At 33.9% G+C, this 19,697-nt stretch overlaps 1 protein-coding gene across 1 annotated transcript; it reads left to right on the top strand.

Moving 5' to 3' along the window:
- The first annotated feature begins 2,044 nt into the window (after positions 1-2,044).
- On the top strand, positions 2,045-18,163 carry LOC101713242 (UDP-glucuronosyltransferase 2B31). The gene is made up of 6 exons (XM_087188542.1): positions 2,045-2,821; positions 3,695-3,843; positions 10,219-10,350; positions 12,953-13,040; positions 13,833-14,052; positions 17,637-18,163. The coding sequence occupies exons 1-6, from the start codon at positions 2,098-2,100 to the stop codon at positions 17,914-17,916; spliced, it is 1,593 nt and encodes a 530-aa protein (XP_087044668.1). The 5' UTR covers positions 2,045-2,097; the 3' UTR covers positions 17,917-18,163.
- Positions 18,164-19,697: the final 1,534 nt, after the last annotated feature.

Here is a 19,697-nt window from a genome sequence, read left to right as displayed (position 1 = left end):
ACCCACTAACCTAAAATTTAAATGGATTGAAGATCTAAATAATAAAACAGAAATACTAAATCTTCTTGAAGAGAGAATTAGTAGAACATTTGAGGACATAGGTGGAGCCAAAGAGTTCAGGAACAAAACACAGATTTCATGGGAAATACTACAAGAATCAATAACTGAGACCTTACCTTATTGAAAAGCTTTCGCATAACAAGAAAAGCCACCAACAAAATAAAGAAACAACCCACAGTGTGGGAAAAAATTTTACCAAGTATTAATCAGAAAAAGGACTAATATCCAGAATATATATAAAAAATTTTAAAAAATCATACTCCCCCAAAATTTAAAGATTCACTCTAAAAATAGGCATCTGAAACAAAAATATATTTCTCAGAGAAGGAATTAGAAATGGCAAATAAATATAAGAAAATATGTTCTATATCACTGATAATTCATGAAATGCAAATTAAAACAACATTCAAATTCCACTTCACTCCAGAATGAATGCATGCTATCAAGGAATCAGGCAATAACAAATGCTGGAGGAGCTGAGGGAAAACGGAAACTCTTCTCCACTGTTGATGGGAGTGTAGACTGCTGCAAACACTGTAGAGATTTCTCAGAAAACTAAAATGAGAGGTTCCATTTGACCCAGCTATTCCTCTTCTTGGTGTCTTCCTGAAAGAATTAAAAGCATCATACCACATTGATATATGCATACCCATGTTTATAGCAGCACAGTTTGGAAACAGCCCCAATGCCTGTTAATCAAGAGTGGATAAAGAAGATGTGGGTTTTCTTATACAATGGAGTACTACTCTGCCATAAAGAGGGATGAGCATCAGATATTTATAGCTAAATGGATGGACATTAAGACAGTACTCTTAAGTGAAATAAATCAGACACACATGTTTAAATACTGCATTGTTTCTGTGGTATGAGAAACTGAAATATGGACTAAAATGTATAATAAATATTGGGAAATGGGAAGAAAATGTCCAAATGGGAAGGGGAACAAGGGAGAATGGAGGGAGAAAGGACAAGAAAAAAAGTGAAAATGGAAAAAATGGAGAAAAGCTTTTGTACATATGGAGGGGAGGAGCAACGGGGCCAGGAAATGGGATAAAATAAAATTTATTTTTAAAAATAAAATAAAATAAAACTATCAAAAAAATAACTATAAAGGGAGAAACATATCAGTAGAAAACTAGTTAATGAATATTAATAAATTTCTTGGTAACACCCAAAAGATGGGAAAAAAACAAATGTTCATCCATTTAATAATGAATCAACAAATATGCCACATACATACAATAAAATAAGATTTGGCAATTACAGGGAATATAATACTGTTACTTGCTACTGCACTGCATAAGCATGGAATCAAATCACAAAGAACTGTGGATTGTATGATACTGTTTATATGAAACACCCAAAATAAATAAACTTCTAAAGACAGGAGGCAATTTGGTTGTTGCATAGGTCTGAGGAATGTGAAATGGTTGCACTTATAAAGTTGATTTCTGTGATGCTTAATTGCTCTAAATTTGATTACACTGGAGAGTTTATAATTCTGCAATTGTACTATGTACTACTGAACTAAGGTTTTAAAGTTGATAAAATGTACTTTTTATTATTGATATATCAGCAATGTTTGTACAAAAAAATCTAGGGAACCACCCTATGCAAAAAAATATTGATTCACCATTTTTATAACTATATTTCTAATTCTGTGTAAATTAGCTATGTAGAAAAGTCACATTCACTTCCCATGGTTTTGTTTTGTTTTCTAATTTTCCACTGTTCTTGAGCTACTCCAAAATGTCTCATAGCACAGGTGAATAGCAGATGTAAGGTCATTAAATTAACTGTACAAAATCACATATAATCATGAATGAATCATTATACACCTTCATATAACCATGAAGTCATCCCACTTTTGCACTTTGCCCTGGCATTCAGATGCCCTGACTATTTTGTTACACATTTACATTGGTGAGAACGAGTTACATTTTAACTAAGTTATATTTAACTACTTGCTGATTTCTCCCTGGAAATCAGCAAGAACAGTGGAAACATAGGTTGAAAGGAAAGTCTATTCTCATCAGGATGTCTATGAAACTCATTGCTATGCTTTTGCTGCTTTGGCTGAATAGTTACTTTAGTTCTGGGTGCTGTGCCAATGTGCTGGTGTGGCCCATGGAATACAGCCACTGGATCAATTTAAAGACAATCCTGGATGTGCTTGTCCAAAAGGGTCATGAAGTGACTGTTTTGAAATCTTCAGCTTCCATTTCTCTTCATGCAGAGAAGGAATCTGCTATTAAATTTGAGACTTATCCTACATCACTATCTGGAGGCGATTGGGAATATATTTTTACAGAAGGACTCAGAAAATTAATTTATGATCTACCAAAAGAATCAACTTGGACATATTTTTCAGTGTTGCAAGAATTAGTGTGGCTAGATTCTAATTACATGGAAAGGCTCTGTAAAGATTTAGTTCTGAATGAGGAACATATGTCAAAACTACAAGAATCAAGGTTTGATATTCTTCTTGCAGATGCCTTGAGTCCCTGTGGAGAGCTGATTGCTGAGCTACTGCAAGTACCCTTTGTGTACACCCATCGTTTCTTTCCTGGCTATACATATGAAAAGTACAATGGAGGACTTCCATTTCCTCCTTCTTATGTGCCTATGGGTCTGTCAGAGTTAAGTGATCAAATGACATTCATGCAGAGGGTAAAAAATATGATATATATGCTCTATTTTGATTTTTGGTTCCAAACATTTAATGAGAAGAAATGGAATCAGTTTTACAGCAAAGTGTTAGGTAAGTTCTGTTTTCAGTTGGTATTTTGAATGTCTAAATTTTCTGTGCCTTTGATGGTCTCCTTGAAAGAATAAAACACCAGAGGAGTTCAACTTTGCTAATGTAATGATGAAATAAATATATAAAATACTCTATCAATTTCAAAATATTCTGGAAAAGCTGACATTAGAAAAACCTTGCATTAGGGCCAGGGATTTAGCTCAGTGGTTCCACCAACTGCCTCACAAATGCAAGGTCCCGAGTTAGGTCCCTGGTACCAAAAAAAACCAAAACAAAAACCTTGCATTAGAAAAGTCTGACCATCACTTGTACAGAACACTTTATGAACTCATCAATTAATAATGGATACCACTGAGGATTTCTTTAACCATTTATTTGTCTAGCATTTTATCATTCATCTTATTTCATCTCTGAAAACAGTAATTTTTAAATCCCCTATATGTCTTGATGATAGTTATGCGTAAATTGAGAAAATTTCACACATTTGTCTCTAGGTAGCATTGAAGAAATTGCTTCCCCTTATGTACATTAATTTCTTCATTTACAAATTAACCTGTATTGTTACGTTACTTGATGCATTCCTTACATTTGGTAGATATAGAGCCTCTATCCCATACAGAGCATATATAGAAATTGAACTTTAACTGATTTCACTTTTAAACACCTTCTTTTTTTTTTTTTTTGGTACTGGGGATCGAACTTGGGTCCTTGCACTTGCGCAGCAGGTGGCTAAAGCACTGAGCTAAATCCCTGGCCCTTTTAAACACCTTCTGTTACATCATTGAAAACCTTTTAGAAAATGACCTGGCACATTCTTATTCATCTCACAATTATCCCACATTCCATAGCTGTAGTGTCCTTTTTCCTCTTCAGGAAGACCCACTACCTTATCAGAGACAATGAAGAAGGCAGACATATGGCTCATTCGAACCTACTGGGATTTGGAATTCCCTCGCCCATCCTTACCCAATTTTGATTTTGTTGGAGGACTCCACTGCAAACCTGCCAAACCTCTGCCTAAGGTAAACATTGGTTCTCTTTGCTTCTATCTTTCAGCAGAAAGTATGCTATGATCTTCATTCTGAACATCTCACTTACAGTAACAAAGTTATAAGAAATGGGGTAATGAGACCAGCACTCAGACATTCTTACACATTTTTCCTTCGCAAGTAGGTGAATTTTATTTTCATTGAAAATAAAAGCAAATCTGAAGATTTTGACACTGACAATTAAGCAAAGGTATTGCAGTATTAAACACATGAGAAAATAATCATCATCCATCCAAATACACTGACAAGTGCCCAGCACTACCCAGAGCAGAGAGCTGGGTGCACAGAGAAACCAAATAGGCACAGTGTCTTCCCCAACACTGCTCATTCTACTTGGGGAGACAGACTATAAACAAGTAATAGATATTGTGTGGAAAATGTTATAATGATGAAAGACCACAGGTGTTTCCTGGCTACAGCAAGACTCTAGGAGACCTTAGGAAAATTTCCTTGGTGAGCATGGCTCTACTCATGACAACTGCCTGACAGCAGTTGAAAGAGAAAGTGGAGAGCACAGACGCTGCATATTTAAAGAATGCCTATTGATATCTACCAGCTGCATTTGAAGTCTGCCCCTCTTTCTTCACAATTAGAAAATGATTTTTAAGGATATATAATGCCATTCCTTATGAAGAAACATAAGAATATGTTAAATATCACTTTATATAAAAAACAAAAAAGCGTACTGAACTACTAAATGACATCGAATGATTTTAAGAACATTTTGTCTGCAGACTTACTGGCAACAATATGAAATAATATCTTATTCAAAATTTGAAAGCTTGTATCTGTCTCTAAGCCAATTATTGTGGCTAAATATGTTGCCTGGCAATTCCAAAAGCAAAATTAAGATTAATGAAGGTTCATGAAATCCAACTCTATTTTTAAAGACTTTTCCATTCATGTTAAAGGAAATTGTCAGTGTCAGTGGAAGAGGCAAGAGAGGAGGTCAAAAGGGGGACAAGAAAAAGAATAAATAGAAGGTGAATCATGGTACACATGTACAAAATAGCACACTATGTAGTATTATGAATGAATTAATTTTTTAAACATAGTGAGCGAAGACAGAAAATTTTCCTAATCTCCATTTTTCATGACAGATTTATGGGAAATTATATACAGAAAAATTATCAAAATGGGCATGATCCATACTTACAGTAGTTATTCACAAAATAAACATTGGAATCAATTTAAGAGAATGATTTTAAAACGAGCTATTATAAGCATTTGACAGGAGAATTCTAAATCACATTGTCAGGTATGATATAAACATACTTCAAATCTGAGGAGTGAATGAATAGTACGATTAGTATTTTCATGGTGGATGGAAATGTATATCTAGTAGAATTACAGTTTTCTAAATGTCACCTATATGCACATATGTGTGCTTGTGGTTGGGATTAATCCCAGAGTTGCTTGGCAAGTGCTCCACCAGTGGGTTGCAACCTCACCCTATACATATATGCATTTGATTTTAGGAATAGAATTTTTAAAAAGAATGAAAACATGCAAATTTCTTTTACAGCTCTGTTTGCTAGGGATTGAACCCAGGGCTTTATTCATGCTAAGCATGTACTCTAGCACTGAAGTATAACCCCAACTCCAACAATAGACAAATTTCAACCCAGGGATATCTTTGCATGGAGATTACCTCATTTACTCCGTTACTCTTCTACACTTTATACTTTGCCATGTGTTTATTTAAGGAGCTCTTTTGAATTTTATAAGAATATTTTCAGAAAAAGAATGATGAAGCCATGTCAGTGATTGATCCTGAAAAGGAGTTTTACTAATCAGTGTAGGAAAACATGCTCCTCAGCAAAGATGAAGAAATCATTTCATTAGAATACTCATGAAATAAAACACTGAATAAAAGTGACTTTAAATAGTGTTACTGTTTTAGGGATTCTTACAGAAAAAACTAGATGCAACATGTGTGTCAGAGTCAGAATGCACTGTAAACGAAGCTGATGCCCGCATTTAAAAATTTCAATTTTTTTGAATGCTATGGACAATAGGAGTTTATACAGAGAACTTGAAATGATTAGGAAAAATTATCAGGAAAAACAAATATACAGCTTAGCTTGGTGGAATTTGGTAATGAGTTTTTGTTTGTTTTTTTCAAAAATGGGGATTCTATGTATTTCAGACTGGCCTTGAATTCATGGTGTAGCCCATGGCGGCCTCAAACTTGCTGGGGTCTTCCTGCCTCAGCCTCTAGCATCCTGAGATTACAGGTGAATAACACCATACCCTGAAAATTGGATGATTATTTAATGGAAAAAAAATTAAAAAACAACAGGAAATGAGGATATGGTTCTAACATTTTTCGTTTCTTTCATTTTGGTGGGCAGTTTGTCAAGAATGTGCGGAATAAGTATTGCATAGAATATATCAGCCAGTTGGGTCTACTGGTAAATGCCTATAATCCCAGCACCCTGGGATGATGATGCAGGCAGATCACCAGTTCAAACCCAGCCTGAGAAACTTCACAACATAGTCTAAACTTGTCCCAATATTTAAAAAAATTAAACAAACAAGGCTGAAGATGTAGCTCAGTGCGAAGGCCTTCAATTAAATGCCATATTAATCAACATATTAGATTAAGTCCCCCAAGAATTCCAGGAAAGCATGTCTTTTGCCAAGAAGTTTCTAAAGTATGAAGTGAGATCCAAAGGAGAGAAGAGAACTATGTCTCAGCCCTGGTTGACCTGTCTGACTCTGGTGCAAGTTTTTCCTGCCAGACACAGAGATAAAAATTAAGCTTCCTCACAGGCTGTTACACACAGAATATTTTACTGGGATATCAATTTAGCAGTAATTACTAGGCAAACAGTGTCAAAGGAAACAAGTACAGAGGTGTTTTCATTCAAACACATAGTTTTGCATGTATTATCCTAGAGAATTAATAGGGCTTATGCAGTTATTTCACCAAAATTCTAAACCACAATGGTAGATTCCTATATTTCAATGATTCTTGGGAACCTAGAAATAAATAATGACTTCAAGAAAAAGCTTATGCAATTATGACAAACAATAAGTTAATCTATGAAGGAATTTAGGTCAGAGAAAAAGATAATCACAAAAGTTATTTTTTCTTAATTTTTCTTATGGTCAAGAACTAAGTGGCTCACAACAAAATATGACAAATTTCCACATAATTTGCTTAGCATAAACACAAGTGATTTGATACTAGAACATTAATAATTAAACATGAAGATGCTAGAATATGCTACTTCTATGAATATAAATTATTATTAATAACATTATTAAATAATTAATTCTAAGTATAAGTTTTCTAACTACTTCTTTAAATTTTAAAAATCTCATGACACTGGTCAATAAGTTTAGAGTCAGCAAGGCAGACTTTACTAAGAACTCTCTCAAAAATTGTTAGGACCACTATGAAGCCATTTTACAAGAGGGAAGAGACATTGGGCTCACTCTTATATACAAGGAAAGAAGGGATTTATAGCCAAATTCTAGGGCTGGAATTTTCAGGGCTAAAATGTCTAGAATAAACATTTTGGATCAGATAAGATTCTTGCTAAATCCAATATAACATGATTCTTTTTGAAGGCAGAACAGGGTTTCACAAAGAATATGAGGAGATTACAGAAAGTAAGAACTATGATTCCATATCCAGATTGACCAGATGTAGAAAGTTAATGATTGTGATTTGGCTCAACATAGCAGGATTCCAGCTAAAATTGGACATAGCAAGGAGAAACAAAATAGTTCATATTGAAGATCTAGAGGATCTTCTGTTCTCAGAGCATCTTGATCAGTTTGGTCAAGGAGTAAATCTTCATCACTTCTCCCTCTTAGCAAAAACAGATATTGTTCCTTCTTCTGAACAACATAAATTTCTTTGCTCATTTCATCACTTTAGTTCTTCAAGAATAGTTCAGGCTTTTCTTGAGATGATACAATAGAAAATATTTGCTGCATGGTGTTAACACACACACACACACACACACACACACACAAAAAAAATCAAAGTTGAGTTGAGAGGACAGCCAATTGAGATTTCTGGACTTGAGAATATTACAGTTGAATGTTTGAGTGACTTTGGTGATGGCACAGACGGTCATGGTTGTATATCAGACCATAGGATGCAAACACCCAGCTTCCACTAGAGAAGCTTCTTAGAGAGTTACAGTAAGTATTTAAAAATTAGGAGACCATATTCTATAGACCAAAATTGCACAAAACTGTGGAAACTTTAGTTTGGTGCCTTAAAGCTACACATTGGAGGAAAGAAATTTAAAAATTTGGTGAGAATGGGCATAATGTGACCCAGTCCAATTTACAAATATTAGCAAAAATATTATGCTATGGCATTCCATTCTAACCTAAAGTACACTTATAAGCAAGCCCACTTCTGATCAATGATAAACTGATTAAGGTTATTATATATCTAATGATGCATCTTGTTTCATTGTACTAGTCTTCATAACAACAAGAATGGAATCAATTGGAGTTTTTTGTAGTTTGTCTTGAGGGAACTTTTCACAAGGAATATCAGAGCAGTTTTTAAAAGCCTCCCAAGGCTTGAAAGCCAAGCCAGAAGCAAGACTTGACACTCAGTATCAATAGATTTGAGTAAATTCCTGTCCTGTCTTTGTGAGGTCTCCAAGAAAACGTAATTGTCCTGAATATGACAAGAAGAGAACTTGGCACTTATACAAAGTATTGGACATTTTTAGCCAGGCAGCAGACCAATTTTTCAGAAGAGTGCACAGCATTGACTGTATAACGTCAACTCCATTTTCTAAAATCAGATTCTGCATATATTACTGCTAAGTATGATGAACCAATCAAAGCCATGGTAATACAAGCAATGCTTCTAACTGCACATGCATTCAAGGAATACAGATTCTTATTGACTCATGCAAATAATTATATTGTCATAAAATAAGAGCATTCCATATGTGTTTTCAAATGCTGCAGAGATCAAGAAGAGAGGAATAAGTAATTGTCTTGTTTTAAAAAGTTAAATGTACTAATTTGTTATACATTAAGATAGTGCAAAAGAAAGGACAAAGGTAGGCCTTAAATATTGAAAATGCAGTGAGGGACTGCAACCTCAAGCCCCAAGTAGGTCACAATTTTCTGGATGACTATCCCATTCCCAGGCTGTACGCCAGGATCTGCACCATGCAAGTGGCCCAGGGAAGAAGAACATAACCTGCTGTCTGGCCAACCTACTCCTTGCAACACATGAGGGCCACCACAGAGCACCCAGTCCTGGGAGCAACCCCAGGACTGACCAGACAAGCACACACCAGGTTATGGTCTAGGCCAACAGAGGTGAAATATAACTTACTCACATGACTGAAGATGACACCTATACCCAGGAAGAGTTTCACTTCAGGAAAAAAGTGACCCAACCACAGAGACCAGGTCAGAGAATTCTTGGGTCCTAGGCTTGTAGAGGCGAAGAGCTAAGGAGAGATCTCCTGGGATTCCTTGGGAGACCGAGGATCAAACCAGGAATTTTACAGGGCTGTATTCTGCTGGAAGAGGCCAGGCTCAGAGCATGAAATTGTCAGAGGGAGTGGAAATATATGTACAGGGTTAATGGAAAGACTTCGGTGATCACAGCAGCTCTGTTCCTTACAGGGATTGAAGCAACCTACGTTTCTATTAGCAGATTTACCAACAAATTCTATGAAGTATGTACATATAGAAATATTACTAAGCCTTATAAACATAGGCAGTTGGGACACATGCTACATTTAACAAAATATTTTTTTCTGAATTTGAAAAAGAGCATTTATTCTGGCCCTGGTAGTGCCAACATTCATACCAGGCAGCTATAGGTTGGCCTCAGAAAACATGCTGGGCTCTGTCTGCTGTCTTCTCTGTGCCAGAGTCTATGAATGTTACTGGATTTGGGGTACCGAGGGCTCCTTCTGGAGGTAATGTCTGAGCTCTTTCTATCCTGGAATTAAATTAAGTAAAATTAGCCCTTCAAAATATAAGAGAAATATTATATAAATCCAATTGTATGATGTGTTTAAATTAGTCCATTCATAGAAACAGAACCTTGAAGTATACTAGCCAAGGGTCTAGGAAATCAGTGAGGAATATTTCTTTAATTTGAGAATGTTTCAGTATTGCAAGATAAAAATATTCTAGAGATTGCTTTCAAAAATGCATGTGCTACATTATTGAACTAAACACCTTATAATGGGTTATAATTACATGTATTGCTTTTTAAGAGAAACTACTGTAATAAATTCTGGTACTATATGATTTCTTTCCTCAGTAGTTTTTTCCAGTGCTTTCAAGTGTGGGGGCTGCTGTTTTTCTTTTGTGATAAAGCAAATTCTTTCTTTATAGGAAATGGAAGACTTTGTGCAGAGCTCTGGAGAACATGGTGTTGTGGTGTTTACTCTGGGGTCAATGGTCAGGAACATAACAGAAGAAAGAGCCAATGTAATTGCGTCAGCCCTTGCTCAGATTCCACAAAAGGTGAAATAAAGTGCTTAAGTGGTGCACAATTACTGAATGAGGCTGTAAAGAGTGTCATTACAGAAATGTCCTTGATGAGAGATACACCTTCATGATTTCTCTCATTTATGCCACAAATGGCATTTGGAACATTGATATAAGTCATGCATTCAGAGAGTGTATAGGTTGCCTTCTATTATATTGTGGTCAGATAGACACATATTTAACAAGTCTATTGTGAACTTAGTATTAGATTTGTCTTGAAAGCAGAGACACAGAAGTCACTGAATTCTGCCCTGTCATTTCTTTATTATCTTTGCAGGATTATTTAGGACAGTGTGTATACTACAGAACTTATCCAAGTCTGGTTAAATTTTAGTGAATCAAACCAGTTGCACAATAAAAATAAGCAAATACTACATAGTCAGATGTGCATTTCTCAGCAACATCTCCTGTGTGAATCTACCTCCTTTACTCTCATAAATGCTGGAAAGGGCCTATTCATAATGCTGTTGTTGGTGCTATTCAGAAAAAGGAAAAAAATGACTCATCAAGAGTGAAGATTAAGCATAACTGTCAATATGGTTGGATTGGGAGCTGCCCAGGAGAATGGTAAATGACATTTTCATGTGTGCCTGAGTAGGTAATGGGGACATGACCTTGGGTCATGGTCTCTTGGCCCTTTCTTTCTGGCACTGTTCCCTTGCTATGCCTCCAAGCCATCATAAGCTAAGCAGTTGTGCTCTGCTGTGATCTTACCCTGTAAAGATTTTCCCTCAGAGCCAGCCAATAATGGATGGAATCTATTGGAATCAGGAGCCAGATAAACTTCTCTTCCTTCAGTTGTGGGTGTTAGGTACTTTACTTGAGCTATAGGAAAGCTGCCTACTACAGAAAATTGATACCAGGCAAATGAGGTCTTTGCTGTGACTATATCTGTTAAAGTGATTTAGAAGCTATTGAAACTGATTTGTCAGAAAATGCTGGATAGGTTTGGAAATACAAGGTAGGGAAGCCCATGATACTGTGAGTAGAGCCTGACTGGCGATTCTGGTCAGAGCTGAGATCACAATGCTACTAAGAAAGAGGTCAACCAATGAGCTCCTGAGAGGGCAGTGTTTGAAGCTTTTGCTTTCAAATAAATCAGAATGTGCAGTACAGACTCTGAGAAATCAGAGCTGCTAGGAATGGGAAACATTTACTAATGAGAGCCATAGGCAGTATGTGGAAGAGTGACTATATGCCTTGCAACCAGCAAGGGCATAGATTTGTGGTTCTCCAAGTCCATTGCAATTCAAATATTACCATAATGTATCCTTTATGCCAGACATCAAGTAACAGGCCTTGTTTGCCCTATTGAGTTTCAGGATTCCTTTCATCTTATGCTTTCCTATCTTGCTATTTCTCTCCCTTTTGGAATGGAAATGCTTATCCTGGACCATTGAACCATGGGATTACATAACTTGAGTATTATTCCATAGGGGTTCACAAATGAGACGTTCTTTGAGTCTGAGAGCAGACTTTTACTTGCATTTCTGAGCAATGCCAGATCTTTGGGAAAGGACTATCAAATTTTCAGTTGTACACAGCATAGTTGTATCATGTTGGGCACAGCTCTGAACTGATTATTGATTTTCTTTGGATAGTAAGTAAGGCTTAAGGAGATTTGCTTGAGTGTGGAATTGAAAAGAGGCAGAATGTCAACTTGTTTGCTTCATTAACTTCAAGAAGGATCTGTGAAGCATACATCTAAGTATTTGTACAAATACCATGAAGGCATGTCCTGGGATATTTTATCTGGTTCATGACCCCTTCCTCTCTGGCACTGTTTCCCTGTCTTGCTTTTTGGCCAACTATATCTAACCAACTTTGTTCTGCCATTCCCTTTTCTTTTTATGTTTCTCACTTGGAGCCTGCCAACCATGAACTAAATCTACTGAAACTATAAGTCAAACAAACTTGTCCTTTCAGCTGTACGTATCAGATACTTTGACTTTCTTCTACTAATGGAAAATATTGTCAAATATACCAACTCTGACTGCAAGTACCAAACAAATCAACTAGACTTAGAGAAAGAGAAACCTCAACCTACCATGGTAGATTTTCCCCTGTAATATCTGAAAGAGGACTATTTAAGAGAAAGGTTCAACTCTGTGAATTAAAAATGTAATCCACATTACCAAACATTAATAAAATAACATGAAATAGATGGTTATACATAAACTTCCTCAAATAGGACTTTTAAATGGCAGCATATATTTAGCATATCACAATTAGTATAAAATATAGATCATTGTTTAGTCAGGCATTTTCATACATTATTGCATTAGAACTATTATGAATATTTCAGAAATATATGTATATGATATTGATGAATGCATTTGTCTAAGATTCAATTTATGAAGTACTGTGGCTGCATGCCAAATTTAATTAAATATAAAATAAATACAGGAAAAGTATGCATTCAATGTACATTGCAAATTTAGTAGTTATTATCATCTCTGGATCTCATTATATCTCATGATAGACATTTAATTGTGTGATTTCTTAAACTCCTTAGCTTTTGATCATGCTACAATTTAAAGTTTAGCTAAAGTAATTAAAAGTTTTCTTTCCCTGAAAGGTGATATGGAGATTTGATGGCAAGAAACCAGATACCCTAGGATACAACACTAAGCTGTACAAATGGATCCCTCAGAATGACCTTCTTGGTGAGACTCTGGAGAACAAACCCCAAAACCTGAGAAACAGACCACTGACAAGATAACATATTGGCAGGAAATAAATGTATTGAAAATTTGTTATCAACAATGCAAAAACTTCCTATCAATTTTACATTTATGTTCCATTTTTAGGGGAAAAATTTGTAAAGGTTGACTATGGCATTTTATTACACACAGTAACACTCTTTATTATCAGAAAAGTTTTTAAATCACTTCTCACCTTGACTTTATCTCTTCTCTCTTCTACTTTATTCCTATACTTTCCTACTCTGGGGCTATATCATTTGTGGCTGAAAATTAAAACTGTCTCATTTACTATATCTGACTTTATTTTCCTTAGTAAATATTCCAGGTAATAAACTGATAAAATATTTCATGATGAAAATTGACCTTTCATTTCACTGATTCCAGAACCATAAATACTCTCTGGTTCCCTAAACACCTCCATATCAAACTCAGGAACTGCACTGTGTCTTTAGGAGAACACATTCTCCCATGACACTTTCTATGTTTTCACATGCTATTTCTTTCTTCCCACATTGTGTTCTTTCTTTTGCCCAACTGACAACCTTGTTTTACTTTCTCATGTCTCAATTCACATACTACGTTTTCCTTGCAGCCTTCACTTACCTCAGTGGACTAAGAACTTTCTACATAGTTTTATGGTTGTAATAATCAGATACCTAGAAATATTCATCTTTCAATGCCTTCTATTGCAATATTTTATTATATATTTAAGATTTATAATCAATAATTTTCCTTAAATTCTTCCAATCCTAGGTCACACCAAAACCAAAGCTTTTATAACTCATGGTGGAACCAATGGCATATATGAGGCAATCTACCATGGTGTCCCTATGGTGGGCATTCCTTTGTTTGGGGATCAACCGGATAACATTGTTCGCATGAAGGCCAAGGGAGCAGCTGTTAGATTGGATTTCATCACAATGTCAAGTACAGATTTGCTCAATGCATTGAAGACCATCATTAATGATCCTTAGTGAGTACAAGTTGTATCTATTAGGTAGTTTTCAAATAACAGTTTAAAAATAGATTTAATCCAATTTTGAATCTAATTTTGAAACCTGAATTGATGTAAATACAAAGAAATGGGTTTTTACTCTCAACTAGTGATTTTAACTGCAAATTAACCACATAGATTCACTGCTTGACCAGTTATTAATAAAACAATTTAAAAACATATAAAAATGTTACTGTGTACTTAAATAAATACATTTTAATAATATGACAGATTGCATAGTTGAAAAGGAATATGAATTTTTAAACTATGATAAAATATTTCAAGTAAATATCTAAACTTTCTGAAACTAGTTATCTTTTTCTTAAATTGTATACACTTTGAGACAAATTATACTTCTCTTCCCTTAAGGTCTAGGTGTTGGGTATTTTGTCCTAGTAACAATAAAGTACAAGAAATTCTTTACATATAGTATTGTAAAATTAGATTACATAATGTTCAATATGCTAGAAAGTGTTGTTCCTCTTATCATGTGGGTTTTTACTTTTGTCCATGTTTTAACATTCATCACACTGTCTATTGCTGAATAATATAATTTAGTACAATATGCCACATTTTATTTATCCATTTTTTACTTTATGGAATGTTTATTGTTTCTAATTTGAATAAGGCTATGTATGTTTTGTGTGTGAAAGTATAAATTTTACCTCTATTGTATATTATAAAATTGTACAATTACTACCTCACACAAAAACTTCATGCCATTGAGTAAAAGTCCATCTGTTTTTCAAAAAAGTTTCAAAATTTTACATCCTGAACCAGTAGTATAGGAAAGCTCCAATTTTTCCAAGTGATTACTAAGATTTATTAACATTAAATTTTTCAATTACAGACTTTCAAGGGGTCACAATGTGCTATAATATTATGATCTCACTTTTCATTTCACTTATGTATAAAAGAAATAATTAGTTGTTCAAAGACCTATTGGTTATTCATATTTATATTTTGGTGAGATAATTTTTTCAATCCCTAAAACTTTTCTTACTAAGTTTTTGTCCACTTACTATTTCATTGTAAGCCAATTTTCAGATATTTGAATGGCAGATATTTTCTTCCATTCAAAACTCATGGATTCATGTCTTTCTTGATGATGGATTTTAAAACATACAAATTTGTAACACTAATAAAATATATCTTTGGTAATCAAATTTTTCAATACTGTAACAGAAATAATAAAATATGTAGGTCCTAGTATTTCTAATGTTAAATCACCATAATGTAAAATTATCAGTGATAATATTATGAAAAGAAGATGTCATTACAGGAATACATTAACAATTCATTATCAAAAAGAAAATAGTACTAAATTTGAATGTTAAAGTACTTCACAAATAGTCAGAGACAATAGAGAAAGTGAATATTTCAGGTTGGAAAAATAGAAGAGGAAATGCAGAATAAGATGAGAGATTTAAATATATTTTAATACTTACCTCAATCATAAAGAGACTAAACCATTACAAGACAAAAAGCCTGGATTTTAAATCTCACTGTGTATTTTATTTGTAAAATGGATTTTATGTAACCATATCCAAAGTCTATGAGTAAAAGAGTAAGCAGTTATTTTATGTCATACTAAAGTAAGCTGCTATAGATTTACCAAAATCAAAGTAGGCCAAAATATAATCAAATGTTAAAATGAATATTTCATGATATTAATTAATGGTTCATTCAATATAATTTCTTAATTTTTTGTACCTACTTGTTAAGGCTCAAAACAACTCCAAAATGAAAAGAGAAAAAATATAAATGTACAGCTATATTCACAATAGAGAGCTTTTAAATATCTTTTTCAAAAACAGAAAATATGAAAAAATAATTAATGAGAACATATCAGATTTGAAAAACCTAATTAACAAATGGAAACTAAGTGAAATATATAAATATTTGCTTCATAAAACTGGTAGGTAAATTTTAAAAGATCCAAAATATAAAAAATATATTGAGCAGCCATAGTGGAATTAAAATTTTTACAGTTTAAAAAATAGGTATATAAAAATTCTTCAAGAATTAAATTTAGCTCCTTTTCCCCATTTATAGCTAAATGGATGCATATGGAGGCCATACTCTTGAGTAAAATAAATAAGACAGACGTGTAAATACCGAATAGTTTCTCTAGTGTGAGAAACAGAGTGTAAATAAGGACTAAAAGGATTAATAACTAATAATTGATACTTTGAAATAGGAAAAGGTCCAAAGGGGTAGGGGTCATGGGAGAAGATGGGGAAATGAAAGAATGGAAAGGAAAAATTATGAGAGAAGAAAAAAATGGAAATGAAGTCTATGTAAATAGGGAAGGGTGGAAGGGGTGAAGGGTGCTCAGGTAATAGGGAAAAAATAAGAACCAAGATACTTCATTTACAGTTACAAGCATCCAAAGATAAATGTAAATGTATTGTATACCTAAAATGTACCAATAAAAAAATTTAAGGAAAAAAAAAGAATTAAGATTTCAGCAATACACATCTAAACACAATATACAACAAAGAAATTATAATTTTACATGCATTTTATCACAGTAATTTTATTCTTAACCATATAAAACACAAAAATATCTGAATCAATAAACCAATATACACACAATAATGTGCAAAATGGTATTAAATATAATAGTAAACAACTGTTAAAACTCCAGAATTTGAAAAACCATAAAATGAAGTGATAATCTGTGGTAATTACACACAGTGGAATTAAGCAACTGTTACAAAAAACAGACCCTAATAAATACATGCTGTATTATTCTCATAAATAAATGTGAAAAAAATATGGTGTTAGTAGTCAGAATAGTATTAATTTGGGGAAGGGACTAATGCTAACGCAGTCTGCAAAGGAGTAGTGGTTCTAGGTAAATGTGACATCAAAAATCATGATTTGATTGTAGATATATCAAAATCTTTACTTCACAAGAATTATCAACCCAATTATATAATAGCCAGCTATTAATTAATGACAGGTGCATTTTATTAAATAGCTATTTAAAGTTCTATTAAAACATAATGAACTTTAAAGTTCTACAAAGTGCTAAGTAAACAGAACAATAAAGAATGAGAATGTACATGGGAGAAAAACTTTCCTGTATGTGATACTTTGTGGCCAGGTGGTCTAAAGAAGGGATCTACATGTTATTCTAAATATGATCAGGAGGCAGAAATTTTGACCAGTGTACTGTCCTAATCTGATGTGAACTTGGAAAAAAAAACAAACTCTACCAGGTGGAAATGAGAGAGATAAGGGTAGAACCATGGAAAAAAACAACTTAGCAGACATTTCACCCAGCAGGGCATAATTCCTCTTTTAAAATTTCAAGATGACAGTTTCAAATGGCTTTTCAGAATCTCACTAACCACATGGAGATAAAAAAAAATGCCTACAAGAAAATTCCAACATAAAAACCAAACTTTCTAAAATGACCTATGTCATGATATACCACCTTTACTGCTTTTCTTTTTGGATATATTTTGATGCATCATTACAAAAGTTTCTAAAAACTTTTTATACACTTAGACAAATTAAGTGACTCAATGTTGGTCTTTCTGTTTCCCCTGTAGCTATAAAGAGAATGCCATGAGGTTATCAAGAATTCACCATGACCAGCCAGTGAAGCCCCTGGACCGAGCAGTCTTCTGGATTGAGTTTGTCATGCGCCACAAAGGGGCCAAGCACCTTCGAGTTGCAGCCCACAACCTGTCCTGGTTCCAGTACCACTCTTTAGATGTGATTGGGTTCCTGCTGACCTGTGTGGTCAGTCTGGTATTCATCATCATTAAATGTTGTCTATTTTGTTGCAGAAAGTTTACAAAAACTGGAAAAAAGAAAAAAAGGGAGTAATTTTATCTGTGCCTGAAGTTCGCAGTCCTGGTAGATGGGAATGATGTATTTGAAAGTTCTCCCAGTTTATTCCAAAAAGAAGAGTTTGTGATGAAAAATTCCTTCCGCCTGTGCTACACAAATTTCACAACTTACATAACAAACTTTAAGTTTCATATTCAAGATATTAATAAGTGGAAAAGAAGTAGAAAACTCAGGCTATGGATAGGGGATGGTTGGGGAAAAATAAAAATAAGAAATATGAGTACCTGTTGGAAATTACCACTGTAATTTATACCCGAAACCAAAACATTTCATTTAGCTGATTCATGAGTTATTCATGGACATAACATTAAAAAATTCACATAGAATAACTATGATTTTGCAAATATCCAGCATATTATAGTTTCATCATTTTTCTGGAGAAAATATGTAATTAAAATTTTGTGAAACATACCATTCTATGTGGTTTTGGAACACCAGTAGTGCTTCTTGACTGATTCTGTTAGAGCCACATCATCATCTCCTCTTTCTCAAAGGAACTTGTCAAACATTTATGTTCTTCTTGCTGTGGTCATTCCTCAAGAGAATATACATAGAATGAGAAATGTAAGATTTACTAAATGCTTGTTTCTATAATATTGATTTTATTGAGAAAGTTTTTGATTTCACATCCTAATTTGTGTTTCCTCTAGACCTCTAAAAACTGACAATCTTAGTCTTATCATTTCTAGTCTTTGATAATATACGTAAGTTCTCAATTATATATTGTAATAATGTAGAACTGATAATCTAAAAACACTTCTTGAACCTTCAATTCTTCCAAATGTACATTAATATATATACCTCTTACTTTTCAGAACAAAACAGCATCATTAAATTATCTTCTAGACACATTATGAAATTCATTATGTTTGGGATAGACAGTTTGAAATAATTCAACATGTACTTTAGAATGTATGTCTCATTTTCTTCTTTCTTCAGTATCCTATTGTCCAATTCCTCCCTCCTTAATGCTTACATGAAAAAATTAAAATTTTCACTGATTGAAAATGACATAATTGTCATTATCCTTTAAATCTAGACATTCTTATAACAACTATAATAAACAACAATGAAAATAGTATAAAAAAGTATGGGAAATATATAAATTGAACTACAAAAATGAAGAAGGCCCTCCTTGAAGTTGCATATGATGGATGAACTTTACACTAAAATTGATCAAAGCAGCTGGCTTTACTGATAACAAGACAATCGCATAAGTCTCATGACACTAATATGCTCCCATCACAGTCATTAAATTATTTTTAAAAATTTAATTTAGTTACAAGTAGTTTTGAAGACTTTACAATACAATTATTTTATGCCATTCATCTAACAACTGGCATATTTAAAAGAAAAACAATTAAATGTTTGTAGTTAATATAAAATCTTGCACATACTATGGAATTAATGTTCATCAAACATATCATGCAATACTTGTAAGAACAAATGATTTTTATGCACTGTGTACTAGGAAATATTATATAAATCAGTGACCAAATATGTAGACTGCAATATACACACAAATAGATGAAACAGGTCAACAGATAATTCACAGAAGTGAAAAGCACACAGGAACAGATAAAAGATGACAAAAGTTACTGATCCTTTTAGAAAGAGAAATCAGGAGCAGCCCAGGCAGGATTGGTGCAAAGCCATGGGAGCAAGATGCTCCTTTGCAATCCTGGTCATGGGGAAAGTGGAAAGCGGAAAGCAGAAAGCAGAAAGCGGTGGGAGCCAGAGGATAGGAGAGAACAGGC

This window comes from Heterocephalus glaber, unplaced genomic scaffold (assembly GCF_053883595.1).
Source record: "Heterocephalus glaber isolate CG9 unplaced genomic scaffold, H.glaber_assembly_v1.0 deba00000281, whole genome shotgun sequence".
Classification (NCBI taxonomy): Eukaryota; Metazoa; Chordata; class Mammalia; order Rodentia; family Bathyergidae; genus Heterocephalus; species Heterocephalus glaber.
This window is presented reverse-complemented; position numbering and strand designations above follow the sequence as displayed.